The sequence below is a fragment of the Dermacentor variabilis genome, chromosome 4 (genome assembly GCF_050947875.1).
Source record: "Dermacentor variabilis isolate Ectoservices chromosome 4, ASM5094787v1, whole genome shotgun sequence".
NCBI lineage: Eukaryota > Metazoa > Arthropoda > Arachnida > Ixodida > Ixodidae > Dermacentor > Dermacentor variabilis.
The window spans coordinates 54,231,940-54,246,748 of NC_134571.1; the positions used below are offsets into that span (position 1 = coordinate 54,231,940).

At 47.6% G+C, this 14,809-nt stretch overlaps 1 protein-coding gene across 7 annotated transcripts in view; it reads right to left on the reverse strand.

The window, feature by feature from the left end:
- LOC142579171 (cholecystokinin receptor type A-like) overlaps positions 1-14,809 on the reverse strand; it is a 182,333-nt gene that overhangs the window by 57,882 nt on the left and 109,642 nt on the right. For all 7 annotated transcript variants that reach the window (XM_075689124.1, XM_075689123.1, XM_075689120.1 and 4 more), the window contains exon 2: positions 9,664-9,861. In XM_075689124.1, coding sequence (XP_075545239.1) covers positions 9,664-9,861 — 198 coding nt within the window. The remainder of the gene's footprint in view (positions 1-9,663; positions 9,862-14,809) is intronic.

Here is a 14,809-nt window from a genome sequence, read left to right on the forward strand (position 1 = left end):
GCGCCTTGCCACTCGGGAGTCCGGACTTACGTGAATATGATGGAATTGGTACAACTGTAACAGAAATGATACGAGAATGTGCGTGCCTACTTATCGTCACGATTACCCCCGATCAAGGCAATAAATGTGTTCGTACCTTTCTCCAAATTTTGTGTGCCCTCTGTGCCGTGTGCTAAACAGAGTGGAATGGGTCATGATTTTTTTTCTTCTTGTATGTCGTGTATTGTGGCTCAAAACGAAAAAGAAAGGAAGGAAGAAAGAAAGAAAGGAAGAAGGAAAGAAAGATAGAAATAAGGCAACGGAACATCAAGGACTGATGGAATGAACGGCGAACAGCACTCCCTCCATTTCCATCTCCAATAAAGATTGGAACCAGTTTTTGACGCGGCGTGCCCTGGCCTTGAATAAGGAGGATGGGCTTACGCTGCCCTGTAGAGAATGTCTCGGATATATTGAAATCACCTCACCGTGAAATGACTCTGACAATGCAAAGCAAGAGTGGGAAAAGAAAGGGATAAATTTGAGGCATTTTGGGACCAGGTAATTTCTTCGCTTTCACATTTTAATCTCCTCGCTACCCCTGGGGCGCTTTGTCTTCCAATGATTTTTTCCAAAAAGAGATATTCATCATCAAATTTTATTCAGCAGCGAAGATTCTGTACCTAGCCTACCTCCTCCTGTCTGTACGCCACAGCGCGCACGCAGGGAAGACGCAACGATTTAGCAAGTGCAATGTAATAACGAATAAGATTGAGACATAAAACTTTGTGCATGTTTAATGAGCGCGCGCGTTTTACAATGATCGCCAGACATTTACAATTCTCTGAACGTTCGCAAAGCTCTGTCTGCGAGCAAATAAGAACAGATGAAAGTCATAACGCTCAGTACTCTCAGCGTGTAGTAATTTTCAAAGCAAATGATCCGGGTGAAAACCAAGTCACTGATGAAGCGAGAAAAATCCTTTGGAACCCGTCTTGCGATGTCTGCCCACGTTAATACGATTAGTATTCGAGCAACGTAGCGAGACACCATGCAGCTGTAGACACTTTTATTAATGTCAACGCTTTAGGCCTCATTCACACGTACAGCTGTCAAGGGTCCTCGTCACGGCACCGGTTTTCTTCAGGGGAGAGGGTTCCCGAGTCGTGTTTTCCTCAAAAATTTCACCGACGATTATGATACTCCATAATGCGAAATTTGAGCGCAGCTGGTTAAGTGTTTTGAATTCATGTTATATTGAGGCAAAGAAATTGAATATGAGCGGCAGGGTGCTCTTGGCGGCAGCGCTGAGCTTCTTCTCTTGAAGCCTGTTTAGCAGCAGCGGCAGACGAAGCACTTCCACCGGTTGCGTCGCTCATTGTTCATAAAGAAAGATAGAAGGAAATGGCGCTAGATTCTGCAGCCCCTGAGGGAGCAAGGCGAAGCGTCGTCAGTGAAGAGGGGGTGGAAGTAAAGGAGGGCAGAGAAAGAGGTAGGATGGTGCTGAATGGACACCAGTGCGCAGGAAGAAAGAACACGGGCACGCTGCTCATGTGGAACGCATTCCCTAACGAAAGCGGTGCAGGCCCAGAGCGCATGCGCAGTGGGTCGGCACCATGAAGCATGTTTTGCGCGGCGCTCCCCTTTCCTGCTCACCCTTTCGCCACACTTCCCTCCCGCTTTCTGCCTCATTGTTCTACTCCACTCTCCTCCTGCGCTTTCCTCCTAGCGCTCTCTTCGTTATCGCCGTCTTTCATCCCTTGCTGCAGGCCGCGTTCGCTCTTTCATCTTCCGCTGTGCTCGTTCGCTCGGATACGAGGAACGCCGACGCTCAACGCAGGAACGGGCGCCTAAGAGCTGCGCTCTAAAACGGGTCGCCGGAGACGTAGATGGAGCTCTACGTTTCCGTCGACAGCACAGTGACGGAGCCCTGCCCCTTGTTACGTATTCGACGTTGGCGCTCCATCCACTGTCCGCAGTTCACTGCCACCAGCTGTACGTATTCGACGGCTAGACGCTGAGTGCGGCAGGACGACCGGCCCAAGGAACAGACGACCCACACAGCGCCAGGAAGACGCCAGATGACGTTTATTCTTTCAGCGACGCGCTTCTTGAGCAGTAAGCAGCCAATCAGGGGGTGGCAAAATAAAAAAGAAAAAGATATCGTGGCAAACGGGGCGATCTTATCTGCAGATTCCAACGTAGAATGCGACCAGAACCACGAATGTTACGCCCTATAAAATGGACCAATCAGAAATTAAGAAACCGACGCTAAATACTAAATACTAAACGCTTAAGAAATTACGCATTCACCGCCAGCATCACCACTAATCATCTTAAATCAAAGAAAATAGCATACAAAGCTTCGCTTACATCGATTCCCACTGTGCGGGGGATCCACCATATTTTTTCCTTGTTAATTTTCCTTCCACCGCTTTCGCACCTTAGACGAAAAAAAATTAAATCACTGCAGCAGACGCAACCAAAGTGAGGCGACTAGAAGCATCCGCTTGCCTATCACGGGACAATTGTCTGCATCTCCTTTACATTTTTTGTGACTAGGCTTCAAGCCTTTCACGTGACGCTCCCTCTTGTTTGTTTGTTTTTTTCCTTCATCCATGTTCGTTACGGCAGGTACCTTCCCCCAGAGAGTGCGACCGAAAGCCGTCAAAGTTCTTGTCACGTAGTCCCGCAACGTTCGTTGTTGGCGCTGCGCCAGCCTCGGCGGGAGCAGGAAGGATATAGAGTTTCCTACTCAAATCACTATACTGAACTCTAGCTGCCACTGCGGCTGTTCAGCTACCATGGGAAGGATGGTTAGTACACGGATTTGTCTGATCTTCGTTCTTGTGGCTCCATATGTTCTCGTGGCTTTATTTACCACGTTTATTTGCCTTTATTGGAGTAAATATCGACGCAATCGTACTTCTCTAAACGCGCAACGTAATGAAGCTCTGCGCACCTGCGTAGAAGCTCTGCAGATTGTTGCACTTATAACGCAACATTAGTTTGAAAATGATCAGTCTGCAAAGTCACAAAGCCGTTTGAAGCCACAAAGAGGTAGTTTGTGAGCTAATCCATGTACTGACTATATACATTTCCATGCTCGTAGAAACACCACACTTGCAGCTCCCGTAGACTCTAGCGCCAGAGTGCTCTCTAGTAACTTTCGTAAGAAGCTCGACGGGAGTAAAACGTGTGCGCAGCCCGTCATATCTGTGTTCAACAAAAGTAGCGATTCCCATTGCTCTGGCGAACACCTGCACCAGCTCCAGCAGGACTACACTATATCTCGAATGGATTCCGTAGAGTTGCGACCGGAGTTGGCACGCCGTATGCCAACAATTCGAACGTACTTCTCTGCGGTTCCTATTTTTGTTATCTCTCCTCCTATAGCAGTCAACCCGCCCTTGCTTCGCCACCACACCAATGTATGCAGTCTTTACTGCAAGATTGCTCAGCCATCGTACCTCAGTCGCCACCGTTCCTTTCCTTTTCTTTTCCTCTTTCCCACTTGTAGCGCCGCTACTGAGGTGCTGGGTTAATATCCTTAACCTTGTGTTTCTTTCTCATTTGTTAGTGCCGAGATGGCCTCGTCTCGCCGCATTAGAATGAGATAATTTCTTGCATGATCAATGTAGGGTCAATCATGCCACGGCGATCCCACCGACTAAGTGGTGCACCTGCCAAGCATTAGCATTCTTGAAAAGCGCCGCACGGATTTCCGCGATAATTAATCTAGCGCTCTGTCATATCCTACATTACAAAGCACGTGCGGCACAGTCCTCATGGCTTGTGTAGTGAGTGTCATATTAACGAGCATTCAATATTGCCGTCTCGTTGCGATCTCTCGGAAACGATCCAAAAATCGCTGAGACGTGCGGATAAACGCAACAGGAAAAAAGTAACGCCATCTCGCGCCCGTGGAAATTTTCGTCGACAACGATCCAACAGAAGTCATCATTGCTCATTTCAAAGAGCAAAAAGTCTTCGCGGTAACGTGTCCCCTTGGAGATAATTTAGCACCTAATGACTCTAGCGGCGACAAAGGCATTGTGGCACTTCGATCAGGTGATCGCGGCAGCGCAATCCCGCGGCGTCGCGTCACATTAAATCGCACTTTTGCGGGCACTCGATCACCTGCTGCGAGGACACCCCGAGCTGCAACAACGATGTGCGCATCCACTGATGCGGTCTTCACCACGAACGTGACGGTTTCGTAAACCCCAATTACCACGCAAGTGCGAAGCCTCAAGCCAAGCGCGCCGCGATGCTACCGGCCGGAGTTTCGAAAGGCGCTCTGTGGTTTACAGTTCCGCGTATGTCGCGCAACGCATGGACGCAGAACGATTCACTTGATCGTAAAGCTGCAGGAAGTCTTGCGGCGTAACCGACACGATCACTTCGCTAAGGTCACGGGTATAAGGAGCCATCGATCGTCCGTGTATTGAGTTTTCTTTTGCATGGCGACAGGTGAATTGCTTATTTCTACGCGAACTCGAACAGGCGTCTCGGTGTTCGGCGTTCTGCACGGTGATATTAAAATTACATAGATAACAGGAAGGCATCTCGTCTGGCGGATAATTCGCATTATGAAAGAAATGCAGAGCGACGACTAAAGTGGTGCGATCAAAGAGTTCAAGGCGTTTAGGCTTTCATACAGTATACCCTATAGTTCACACTCATATCTCTCTCTTTCTCTTTCTCTCCTGGTCCGCGTTCTTTCTTTCATTTCCTTGACCCTATTATATCCAAAACGTAAGGCCAGTTGTCGCCTCGCGAAGCCGCTTCTATTTATTCCTCCGTGGATTCCAGGTAGCAATGTTTTTGCCATATAATGTCTTAGTAAAGGTGTAATTAATGTATTTTCTTGCAGTGCTACTCTATTTGTACTTTTTGTTCGCGTGACGGGACTTCAGCGCGTGCGGGCTGAATGTCTGTTCAACGGTGAGCTTCACTGGTCTGCTTCATCAAATTTTTCTGATTCTGCTGCAGAGCAATATAGACGAGCATATCCTATAAGCGCTTCGGGTCGCAGGTCGCTGCCAGTGAATGGTGCCCCATTTGTGCCCAAGCATAGAAGAATATTCCAGTCGATGTCCCTAGGCGATGAATCGAACCTGTTAAATTATTTAGCCTAGTGCCTTCGAAGAGCTGCTCCTCTCTTTTTATTTCTCTCTCTCTCTCTCTGTTGACGGAGATGTTGGTGCTTGCATAGACCACGCCGGATACTGTGCAAATGGTGTAAATGTTTCTAACAAGGAAGATAAAAAACAATCTGGTGAATAGAATTATAAAGTTAGCGACAGTGTTCCGCAACATAATGTACTCAGTCCAGTTCCCTTTAACTGTATAACGGCTCAGTTGTTTCATATCTTGTCAACTTCTTTGCACTTTTCTCTTGACGCAGGTGACCTGCGTAGGTGGGCATCAATTCTACTCCTCGTATTTTGACTAGACAACGTTGCGTAGCCAACGAACAATTGATTTACCCTTGTGTGCTAGCAGCACTGTGTTGTTTACCGCGTTCTCAAGAGCATTCGTCACGCGACGGTCGGCTTATGCTACCCGCGCGTTGGTGAGTACGGGTACGGGCGATGGTTAGCGAGACCGGAGTTTTCGTACACATGCCACGATTTCACATGTCATGAATTCTCCAATTTAAAATATCCAACTCGCTGAAAGGTGGACGATAAGGTTGTATCGAGTGCTGAGGTAAGACTAGCAGCGAACCGCTACGTGCGAGCGTCGGTCGATGTCGCGTACGTTGGGTTCAAGGTTCCACGGAGAACACTAAAATAGCTTGGACAGCTGTTCGAAGATGGAGGACGTGTGTGTCGAGTGAGCTCCTGGACAACACTTTGCAATGCGCTGCACGCGGTTTAAACCATGGAGCCGGGATCTGAAAGAGGTGCGACGTAATGCTAACATATTTCTTTGGCATTTGCCACTCAGTGGTCGCTGAGATTTCATTGTTCTTTTTTTTGCACATTGTAAAACTGCTTGGCCAATCGCCGAGATGGTTGAGTACATAGCGTCTCATCTATGCAAACGCGCAATGAATGCTGCGAGGAGTGCCCGAGTAAATTTATCTGCTAAGCTTGTCGTTAAATTTGCCGAATACCTGGTAAATTTTTCCGCATCTGCACAAGCGCTCGTGCCTATTGAATATGCGAAGTGCAGACTTCAAAGGTAAGTGGTTCCACCGAATAGCAGCACGCTTACAGAAGACGAACGGGACAGAGATAAATGCTGAACGGAGTCCTCAATATCGCTTCGATGACACAAACAACACGGGACACCTTTTGCCTGACAGGTCTTGGTGCATAGGCTCCAAGCTCGTGTATAAGCGTCGTCGGGAAAGCAACAAAATCTTGTTTGCATGGCAGTTGAACATTTAAAAGAGTAGTTTTACGACGTAAAACATAATAACAAAACAAATGAAAGAAAAAAAGCTTAAGTATCTTTTAGTTCTATCGCTTATATATATATATATATATATATATATATATATATATATATATATATATATATATATATATATATATATATATATATACATTTTTTATATTGAACGACTGTGTAATGAATCGTCTTGGACTTTACTCGCTTTAATGTATTAATAAAATTATAGATTTCTAAATTTATTACTTTAACACATATGTAACAACTGCCTGACTCTTGGCCAATCCCTGTGAGTTGGTATGTGCCAAAGACATTAAGTGTATCATCATCTTCATTATTTCTCTAGCTCAGCTGTTTTCTCCGTGGTTTCCGCGCACATCTTTGGAGAACCGCCACGGTTCGTGGCGCGGATGCAAGTTGGCGTCCCGTGCCTCTAGTGGGGGTGGCGACTTCACCGGGGGCTGCGTCTAGGAAGCGGACCGGCCTCCAGAGCGACACCGACGGCGACGACACCAGTGACTACTCGCTCAGCAGTGAGGACTTCTGGGATGCGCCTTCAAGCCTGTGCGCAGCCGCAAGGCGAAACGAAAAAACACCACCAGGGCATCCACGTCCTCGAGCGCGCCAAGGGTAGGACCAACTCGGAATACCGCAATCAGTACGATTCTACTTGTACCAGAACTCGCTACTGACAACCTTAGGTGATTAAACAGACAGTCTGTTTCGGTGGAAATTGAAGCCATGGCACCAAAGCAAGTCGCAGACGTTAGAGTCAACCCACGAAGAAAATGTGTTGGCTACTGACGGCGCACATGAGTCTGTGCTGGGCATTTTGAGTAAGCTTACAGAACTTGGAAGCATGAAAGTCCGCTCGTATATCCGACTGGACAGTGGCTCTACTGCTGGTGTCATCTAACGTGAACGCCTCCATCTCAAGCGCTGACTTGCCGATTCTAGTGAAGCCAGCTGTTGATGGCGTCGCCATAACCCATGTGTCTCGCCTCGGCACATCCCGCTGTGTGAAAATAATTTTCAAAGGCGAGACGCTCCCTTCGAACGTCAACGTGAGCCACTTAGGCACACTGTGCGACCATTTATCCCAAGACCACTCCAATGCCGCAATTGTATGAGCCTGGTACACGTGAGCGCTGTGTGGGAGAACACGAACGTTTTCTCACGCTGCAGCGAGCCCCACGCTGCACGCTCTTGTGCAGCCACGGTTCTCAATTGCACCGATTGCCTGGGGTCCCATAATGCTTTCCCGAAGGACTGCCCAAAAATAAAGAAGGAAAAGGCGCTCTTGAAGTAGATGGCAAGAGACCGTTCGTCTCGTCTGGAAGCTGCTGCGGTCGTTAGAAAGCGAAGCGCCCGACGCCGTCGGACTTCAAAGAACGCCGATGCCTCTGTGAAGAATACGCCACATCCGACAACGCCTCCTCCTCTGGCCCCTAGGCCTGTTGGAATCCAATCTAAATCTGACAACGGGGTCACGGTGGAGAAAAATACAACTTGGTCCGCACTACTAAAGCCACAGCCGAAGCCAAAGCCGATGCAACAGCCGCAGCCGGAGCCACTTCAAGTGATAAAGCGCGCCGCTGTAGAGCGCACAGCGCGAGTTCGTGACAAATTGCCCGAAGAGGACCGGCAAGTGCTTACGATGCTCCGGTCTCTGATGAATACTTTTCGAATGCTCTTGAATAACCTGCATACTCCGTCAGCGCGAAGTGCAGTGCAAGTGCTGCATGCTCTCAATTCAGTGCTTGCAATTCTGTGCCGTAGCATTCTATTTGCACTGAAGTCAAAAAAGGCCGCGGTGTACTTTACCAATATACTGCGCCGTGCTGCAACGTACTGCTAACGACCAATGGCCCCTTGCTCTTCCCAGGTGACTTCAACGCGCACGACCGGCTATGGGGAAGCACCAAGAGTAGCTTCAGACAGCAGAATGACGGCATCTCAATGTATAGACGGGGCGCTTGCTTGGACTTGACTGATTTCAAGGAGCTTTGCTGCGTGCACAAACGGAGTGCACTCTTTTCTTCCCCCAGTGTAGGGTAGAAAACCGGACGCTCGTCTGGTTGGCCTGCCTGCCATTCCTCTTGCTTTCTCTCTCTCGTGCTCTTTAGCGTGCACCTAAATTTAAGTGAACAAGCGTTCCTGATTTTCGCTCGCGTCTAAATGCGACCGCCAACGGCCAGGATCGAACCCGCCACCTCGAAATAAGCAGCACACACGCCGTAACCATACGAACTGATCCTAAACGTAACCATTAAATCTGGACGAACTAGTTTGCTGCAGTTTAGCAACTGCCGCGACGCTTATGCGAGTTAAACTTGGCATATTATTGCTAGATAGTTTTAGCCAGGCACATTAACCTTTCCACCGATGCTTCCTTTGGCGTCACCCTACTGACCTCTTAACTGTTGTTACCCAGCTGCTACAAAAACACATAGAACAATGACACCATCCACACTTTATATACTCATATAATATTACCATGAACTTTCACCGTTGCTGCTGGTACCTGGCAGAATCTTGCTCCTCTCTTTCGATCGCAGAGTGCAGAACCCTCTGTCACTTTAACGACTGTATTCTTATTTGTTAGCGTAAAGGCGCGGTTGCAGAACCTAATCTTCATAATTATTTTTAGCATCGCCCTTCTTCCTCTTTTTCTTTTCTTAAAGTAAGAGTTACGCAGCACAAGAACGTTTCCAATGCACTTTAGTTGACAAGGATTTCGCACGATCTTGACACTGCCCTTACTGTTTTTTCTACATAAGGCTCTAGCAACAAAATACGGTAACGAAATTATACGCTACACCGGGCTAAAGAGTTGCATCCCACGCTAACTGGCGCATCGCTGACGTCGCCTTACCGGCGGCGGACCCATCGTTTCCAGAGCTTGTTCAGTTCTCTGCTGATGAATGCAGCGAAAGTTTCCAGAATGAATTTCATTTCATTTACGAAATGTCCATATTTTTGCCACTCCGCACTGACTAGGTAGTTTCGAGAAGCAGTTCTCAACCTTTGTGACGTCTTAGACAGCGGCGCTCTTTCCCCCTTATTTATCTTTTCCGTCTTTTCCTAGTGGAGCCGACCTCCGCTTTCAGGTCACATGACGTGCATTTTTTTTCAAAATGTAAGCTGCTAGTATACTTAATTTTTTTCTGAACTTTCCTTTAGTGTCAATTTAGGCCCATGAGCTATAGTCGTGGCGTCGTTCTGTGCGCCCGAAGATCTAGAGCAGGAAGTGTACGCGCGATGTGGCAACGCACTGACCTCCACGCAGGGGCACCAACTGCGAGAGGACGGCGATGGGCAGCATGGTGACCATGGAGCAGAGCCAGACCATCAGGATGACCTTGTAGGCGTGTGACCGGGTCTGCCACCGACGGGACTCGAGCGGCCGAACGATAGCGAAGAACCGCTCCAGCGAAATGGACACCAGCGTCCAGGCCGACACGGACACTGACACGGCTGCGAAAGAGAGAGAGAGCGAGAGAGATTTTATAACACTCATTCCAGGATATCATATTTCATGCAGTTTGTTCGCGCCTTTCGTCTTGTTGAGCATGCATTCGATTGTAGCGACCGACTTTCACGGCCACGCCGCGGAGCGACCCTGTCCACGTTAGAATATGCTGGGCCCGTCGGTTACCCGTCGCGGTTGCTTAGTGGCTATGGTGTGGGGGTGCTAATCACGAGGTAGTGCATTCGAATCCTGGTCACGGCGGCCGCATTTCGATGGGGGGCGAAATTCGAAAACACCCGAGTACTTAGATTTAGGTGCACGTTAAAGATCCCCAGGTGGCCCAAATTTCTGGAGTCCCCCCCTGCGGCGTGCCTCATAATCAGATCGTGGTTTTGCCACGTAAAACCGTATATATATATATATATTTTTTTTTCGGACCCGTCGGTGAAGTGGCACCGCGCATGCCGTGACGTATGCCTGCTTGTCGTGCCGTTATGGTCGCTCAAACGTTTTATTTTTGATACAGCGCCGAGAGAAATATACACTTTAACTTTTATATAAAAAAATATCATTCCGCTCACGACGTCTTTGTTGCAGCCGTATCGTTCTACTTCCTAATGGTTTCACCCGTCCCGAATAAGTATACGTTCCAAAGATTGGGTTGAAAGCTGTTATTGCACCCGCTCTCTGCTGCCGGAAATCTAGCAGTGCTAGCCTTTCACCGCTTCATACCGCCCTGACCTTATGTTTTAGACGGAAACCTTTGCAACTTCTAGACGCGTCTGGGTCTTCACACGCCACATCGCTGCTTTTTTCGCAGTGTGAGCTTCCGCAGCAATCGGCCACCTGACTTGACACACGCAAGCACACGCACACGCACGCACGCATAAAAAATAAAGAAAAATAAGGCGGGAACTCCATTAACAAGCGGTGAAACAACTTGCCTCCCCCAAACAGAAAAACAAACAAACTAAAATAAAGCAGGGACTTCTTCCAAGAATGCGGTCACTGTTTGCACTGAAAAGACTCGGCCAAATATAGCGAATAGAAACATCCAACGAGGCGATAATGAAAGTTGGGGTCAGTGGGTAAGCGCCTTTTGCGAGCAAGCGGCTTTTTTCATTTCCGTCCAATCCGAGGACATCCTGTGCAGGTGTCGCTCCTATGCCTGGGCTGCCGAGAGAAACGACGACGTAAGACGGCCGCAGCTGCCCACGCAGACCTCCCGAATCCCGGGTTCGTATTGCAACGATGCCTCTGTCAGGCAGCACGTCTAACAGCTCCTGTGGGACTGCGGGGATCTTAGCCAGCTCCGGGCAAACAAGCTAGGCTGGGCCCTACGAGGCGTCGACGGCACCGCCGGATCCTAAGCTTGCCAAGGGGACGCGCTACTTTCCCTGTGGTAGTTTTTCTTGCGAAACTGGCGTGGCAGTGGCTCTAATAAAGGTTCTGATAGGCCTCTCACTCCTGCCTAGTGACCCTGCTCTTCCACATAGGCCACAGGCCAGTTGTGTCTGTAAACAAATACTAATTTATTCCTTCATTTCAATTGCAGACGCGTTGCGGCGCTGGTAAACATCGCTTGGATGATGAAAACGCGGTAGTTAAGTAAGATTCGAGAACGAGAGCAAATAAACCTCCTTTTTTTTTTAATTTCGCCATACCCTTGATGATGTATGCCATCTTCCTAATACGTGTACTGGAGCGTCAGCACTAAGCTGCTATTTAATGTTTGTCTTGCGAACTTCAGCGTAGCGTAGAATTTGCAGCAACGCTGAGTCACGAGTCAGGGCCTCTCTGTCCGTCTGATTCTTTATGGATTCTGTCTGGAACCATTTATATGCATGCTTCAGGTGTACAATCACTCCCTTAAGCGTACCTATGTATTGTTGCACGAAGCACATGCTCTTGGAGAATGGTTCTGTTCGATACCACGTTACTATCGGCGCGCTCCCACTTGGGGAAGCTCAGTCGCAACATATTAGGAAAGAAAGGTAAGCGTAAACTTGGGGCGGCAAGTTTGCGCATGCCTAAAGAATAAAAACGCAGACTAAATGTATGAGCGAACACGAACAAGCTGCCCTCTCCCCGCCTACTTCTTTTGTTCTTGTGCACTTTGTTAGAAGATCGTGCCAAGCTGCATATGGGGCAATTCAAAACAAGCTTCCATAAGAGCACTAAAACGTAATATTAGTACAAGCTGCATTTGTAAATTATACAGTATCCTGGGGCGGTATTTTGTAATCATTCTAAACAAATCAGCAGAATCGGCAAGCAATAATGCTTGAAAGTTGCGACCACTGTAATAGCAAAATAGTCTCCTTTACCCTGTAAGAAGACTTAGCCAGAGAAGGTGCGGAAATAGGATTTGACGTTCTCGCACTAGCTCACCATGGGACCATTAGTATTCAGCACGCCTATGTTGGAGTAGTTTAACTTTATTTATGTATTTTCTTGTGCGCGAACAGGGGCTACGTTGCACTCGAAGCGAACCGAATATTCAAGCTAGCACGTTTTGACAACTCCTTTTTCTTAAAGAATAGCCAAAATGCGTAATAATGCTTAAAAATCAGCTACGTCACACTGTAACGCCTGCGCTGTCATACTGGCGCAATAAAAAAAAATGCAGTTAGGCCTCGTCCCGATCGTGGTCGACTTTCAAATAAATGCAAATATAGCCTTGAAAGAATAATTCACGGACACTGATTTACAGTTCATGTAAATCAGAACTTCAGAGATCTGTTGCCGGCATAAGGGCTTCTGCAGATCTATATTCCTGCCCTTTTATAAAGCGTCAAAGACGTTATATCGGTTAAGTTGATTTGGCATGTACAGCTTTTGCAATACTGTCGAAGTCACAATGGAATTCAGCGGAATGTGCCAACTCTTGACTGCTCTCCCTCAACTCTTCACTGAGCCTTCGACAGCCGCTTGGAAACCAGGAATGCGAGGCAAGCTGGTGGCTGGACGTCGCTTTTACAAACGTCTACTGTTTTCGCGTGAATGTGATGAGCAGTGTGTCTCGTGCCACTTTGGTCGTTGAGATGAGACCATTATACAGGTCCTCTGCTTTATACTGTCCTTCTTTTGCTTAGCTGATAGAGGCTCTACTTACTGCGCTAACCCGACTGGAGGACAGAACGCTCACAGAAGAAAATATTTGGGTAGCATGCACGAAGTCTACTGCCATCCCCATAAAACGCACTTAAACCCTGTCGAACTTTCAAAGATGCACCAGCGCCTCTGAAAGCACAGTGAACGCAGACGCGTGTCAGCGCACATCAGTTGTTATCTTCTTTCCGTTCCTTCCTGCTTTCTGACAAAGGATGCGGACTAGTATGTTCGAAGCGCGTGTAGGCCATTGTTGCAGAGTTGAACCCGTTCAAAGTGATCCTGCCGCCGTTCGCGTCCGTACCAGCAGTTATGTTACGTTGGCTGGGCTGGGCGTATACACTAATGAAGTCACGCCTCACATTAGTTTAGTATACAGCTTGGAAACCTGTATAGCAATACAAAACTCACATTAGCATTATAAGGCAGCTAGCAGCGTACCAAAGAACACCAAAAAACGCGTACTTCTTCCCTTTCTCTACCTGTCTCTGCACTCTAATATGCCTGAAATGACGCTGCCGGGCTTGCGTAAGATTTAGACTAAAAGCGCTGTCCTCGAGATCGCGCTCCAAGATTTCTTTCTCTAGACCTGGCTTTCCTCTTCGCTTCGTCGAGGTGATCTACATTCTTAGTTTTCTCCTAAAAAAAAATTGCGTCTAGACGCAATATTTTAGGAGAAAGCTAAGGAGGTGGATTCTCCACCTGCGGTTAGAGCGCTCTTCTTTCTCCGTTCAAACGGCACGGAAAGGTGAAGTATTATGTCAGACCACAGACAAGTGAGCCTCTGGGACATGCCGGTATTTCAAGGGTCGCCGCCTACAACAAAAGAAGAATAATAAATTCCCATGAACGCGGCAAAAAAAAAAAAAAAAAAACGGAACGTTAGCTGGTGGAGTATGCGAGCAAAAGAAGTCGCAGGAGCTGCCGAAGGAGTCGCATAGCATAGCGATCATATAGCAGTGGAGATTCTCGTATGCTGGCGGATATTACAGAAGTGTGAACGGCAGTCACAGGAAAACTTCATCGCGCCCTCTCGTCTACGTTGGCAATGTGCCTCTACGGTGAAATGTCGCAAGGTGCAACGCAAGTTAGACTCTGGCTAGTTAGGTATACGTAACACACGTTGATAATGATCTTCCTCCACGTGGCCTGAGAAATGAAACGCACTTAGCAGCAACCAGCGACGGTGATGCTGACACTCTCATGAGAGCATGACGTCGTATAGGTTACTACCAAAAGGCGCTGAACTGGATGTTGTCCAAGCTGTTTCTGAATATGTTTTCATGCGTTCATTTTTGTCGTCGTTTTTGCAATCTAGTTTTGAAGCGAACTGGAGCCCTGGACAGCTGCACTTACTTTTAGTGCAGTGTAGTTTACATTCGCAGCTAATGGTCTTCGTAGCAGATTCTATTTTTTTATCAGCTCGTTCATTTTCTGTTTACGGCACTCTTTTCTTTTAGAGCGAACTGTTATTGCGACTAGAACCAATCGAAAACGTTACCTGACAATTTTCACAACGTTATGGAAAAGGAAAACTACATAAATCACGAAGTCTATATTTTGGGAAAAGTTGGGGATTGTTAAAAGCAAGGGGCACACAAATTTTGAATACTGTTGTGTCAAGTAGGAGTAAAAAGTAAAATTGTTAAACCTTCGTTTTTGGCCCAACACAGAAGCGTAATATGGTATGCGTGGTATGCTTGCCTGAACAGGCCATTAATGGCAGGGGGACGAGCACCGAAGGTTGGAAGTGCCTAGGGTAATTATGCGCTTTAAAAATGTTTGCTGAATACTCTTCTGTCGATTTTTACACCTCATGCACGTCATGTAGTAGCTGTTTTT